Source organism: Gymnodraco acuticeps, unplaced genomic scaffold (assembly GCF_902827175.1).
Source record: "Gymnodraco acuticeps unplaced genomic scaffold, fGymAcu1.1, whole genome shotgun sequence".
NCBI classification, from domain to species: Eukaryota; Metazoa; Chordata; class Actinopteri; order Perciformes; family Bathydraconidae; genus Gymnodraco; species Gymnodraco acuticeps.
In genome coordinates this window covers 1-2258 of record NW_022990069.1, presented here as the reverse complement: position 1 = coordinate 2258, position 2258 = coordinate 1, and the positions used below count along the sequence as shown (strand labels likewise).

The following is a 2258-nucleotide window of genomic DNA, read 5'->3' as shown; positions in this document are numbered from 1 at the left end:
CACTTTGCCCGCGTTAGAAAGAAAGAAAATGGATGTTGAATTGATGGTAAAGCAAACAGATCATTCAACATCATCCACGCCAATTCTCGCCCCTCTTCGAGAACTAGCAATGTAAGGGTTAGCTTCCTTGGTATTATTGGCAACGTAAGAGACTCCATTGAAGATCATCTCCACAGACATTTTTCTATACCTGGAAGAGACCTTTGTTTGTCGGAAAACCACAACTTCCTGAAATAAACACAACAATTTAATTGAAGGACTCACTTTGCTGGTCCTCCTCGTTCTTAAGCATTATACAACAAACACTGTCTGTTCCCTACGGGGGGTTCCATTTTTATTCGTCATCAGGACTTGATGCATCCAAGTTCAGAATCATTCAGTTTTGGCACCTTGAAAGACATTACGCTTTTTTAAATTCTCATTTACAACAACACAAAACCAAAGAACAAGAAAAAAGGAGACAAAGAAAAAAGAGACAAAGGCTGTGTGAGAGTTCAAAGGAACCGAGGAAATTAAATTAAAGGAAAAAAAGCCTTGATACGTTCTCCAAAGTCCTTGTTTCAAGCGTAATGAAGCCCCATCCCCAAAAAGTACCCAAAACATAAGAAAATAAAGTTAAATAGACACAGTACTGTAACATTAACTTCTACGTCGTCACCCCCACTGCCCTTACATGGTATCATTATTCAAAACATAGGTTTCTTAAAGCAGATTGGATGGTTTTGATTAGCATGCATGTCAATTCTAAATGTTTGGAGTCACTTAAGCTTCACCTCGCTGGTAGCCATGTTTTCTCACGCACTACTTTGTGTCTTTGGCAGTAGTAGTGAACGTCTCATTGTCCACAGTCTTCTTTAAGTTTGCTGAGAGATCCTCCATTACCCAGAGTTCTCTCTTGTCTCCGCCCCTTTTCAGAGCAAAACAAAAAAAACAATGTCAACCTTTTCACCTCGACTTGACCCTGAACAAAGATGGCGACCAGGGTTCGGCGGAAGGCCAAACGATAATTTGTTACTGTTGTAAAATAAAGTAACCGCGTCTAATACTAACCAATATCAGTTCATCGGGTCGAAAACCTTTGCTCGTCAAATGAGCCGCGAAGAATCCTCGGTGTTCCTCGACGTCTTGATTAAATGACTTTTTTCTCGTTGATATTTTTGCGCCAGGGAAGTCTAGTCATGATTTTATTAACATATATATTCATATATTCATATATAATCAATACATATTAACTTATGTGTTTTTTTCTTGTTTTTTCTCAGTTTTTTTGAGGCCTGAATTGCTCCCTGCTTAAATCCCACACCGCAACGGTTCACAGTATTAATGCGAATAAAGAATTAAATCAAAGAAGATACAGCAAACTAAAGAAAGGAGGGAGGCTAGGAGGTGTGTTGTTGGGGGGCTTTTGGGTGGGGCCGAGGGGGCAACTACGCCCCCATGTTATAACACTGAGGAAGAGTAATAAAATATAAGGTTGGCCCACCACTCCACAGATAACCACCCGTAAACACCCCCCCTCCCAACTCCTCTTATATCTTTACAAACATGTTTCAAAACTCAATGGTAGATGGGAAATCATGCATGTTTCTTTTGTATGCAGTCTCCTTGTTTAGTTCTAAAAACAGAAACTAGTCTGAGCTGCTGTGAAGGTGAAGTAATCTTGTACGCCACTGTTATAGTCTGATATTCAGTTTCATACAGGCGTGGTGCGCCGGTTGGCGGCCGAGTCTTTCAGGTCCTTCTGGATGCAGTTGTGGACCTGCAGGAAGTTGTGGTCCCTCTCCTCGGAGTTATAGTCGGCCGTCGGGGTGCCTGTTTGACCTTTAGGCAGCGTGTACATGGACAACTCGGTGGAAGGAAGCGCCCCGAAGGCTTTCAGGCCCACAGGGGACGTCTCCCGGGAGTGAGAGGGGTCCGTGGAGCGGGACGAGGAGCGTGAGCGGCGCCGATAGCGGTAGCGGTAGCTCGGGATGCGTGTTATCGCCGCACCTTGGAGGTAATCGGCCGCTCGCACACCGACACGTAACTCCCGATGCCGGTCGATGAACATGTGAACGGCCAGGACGCCCACCATCTCCGCCATGATGAAGGAAAGAGCGCCGAAGTAGAAGGACCAGCCGTACGAGTAGCTGTTCTTCTTCGAGTCGCTCTTGGAAGGGTCCCCGGAGTTGGCTGATATGTAGACGATGATCCCTATGATGTTGCTCAGGCCTGGGACAAAGGAGACAAAGGAGACAGAGGAAAGGAGGTTACATTCA

At 44.7% G+C, this 2258-nt stretch overlaps 1 protein-coding gene across 1 annotated transcript; it reads right to left on the bottom strand.

The window, feature by feature from the left end:
- Positions 1-306: 306 nt before the first annotated feature.
- On the bottom strand, positions 307-2213 carry LOC117546042 (voltage-dependent calcium channel gamma-2 subunit-like; the record flags this gene model as incomplete). Its single annotated transcript, XM_034216123.1, is given in 1 exon segment — positions 307-2213. A coding segment is annotated over 1 exon segment (520 nt), but the record flags the coding sequence as incomplete, so codon positions are not given.
- Positions 2214-2258: the final 45 nt, after the last annotated feature.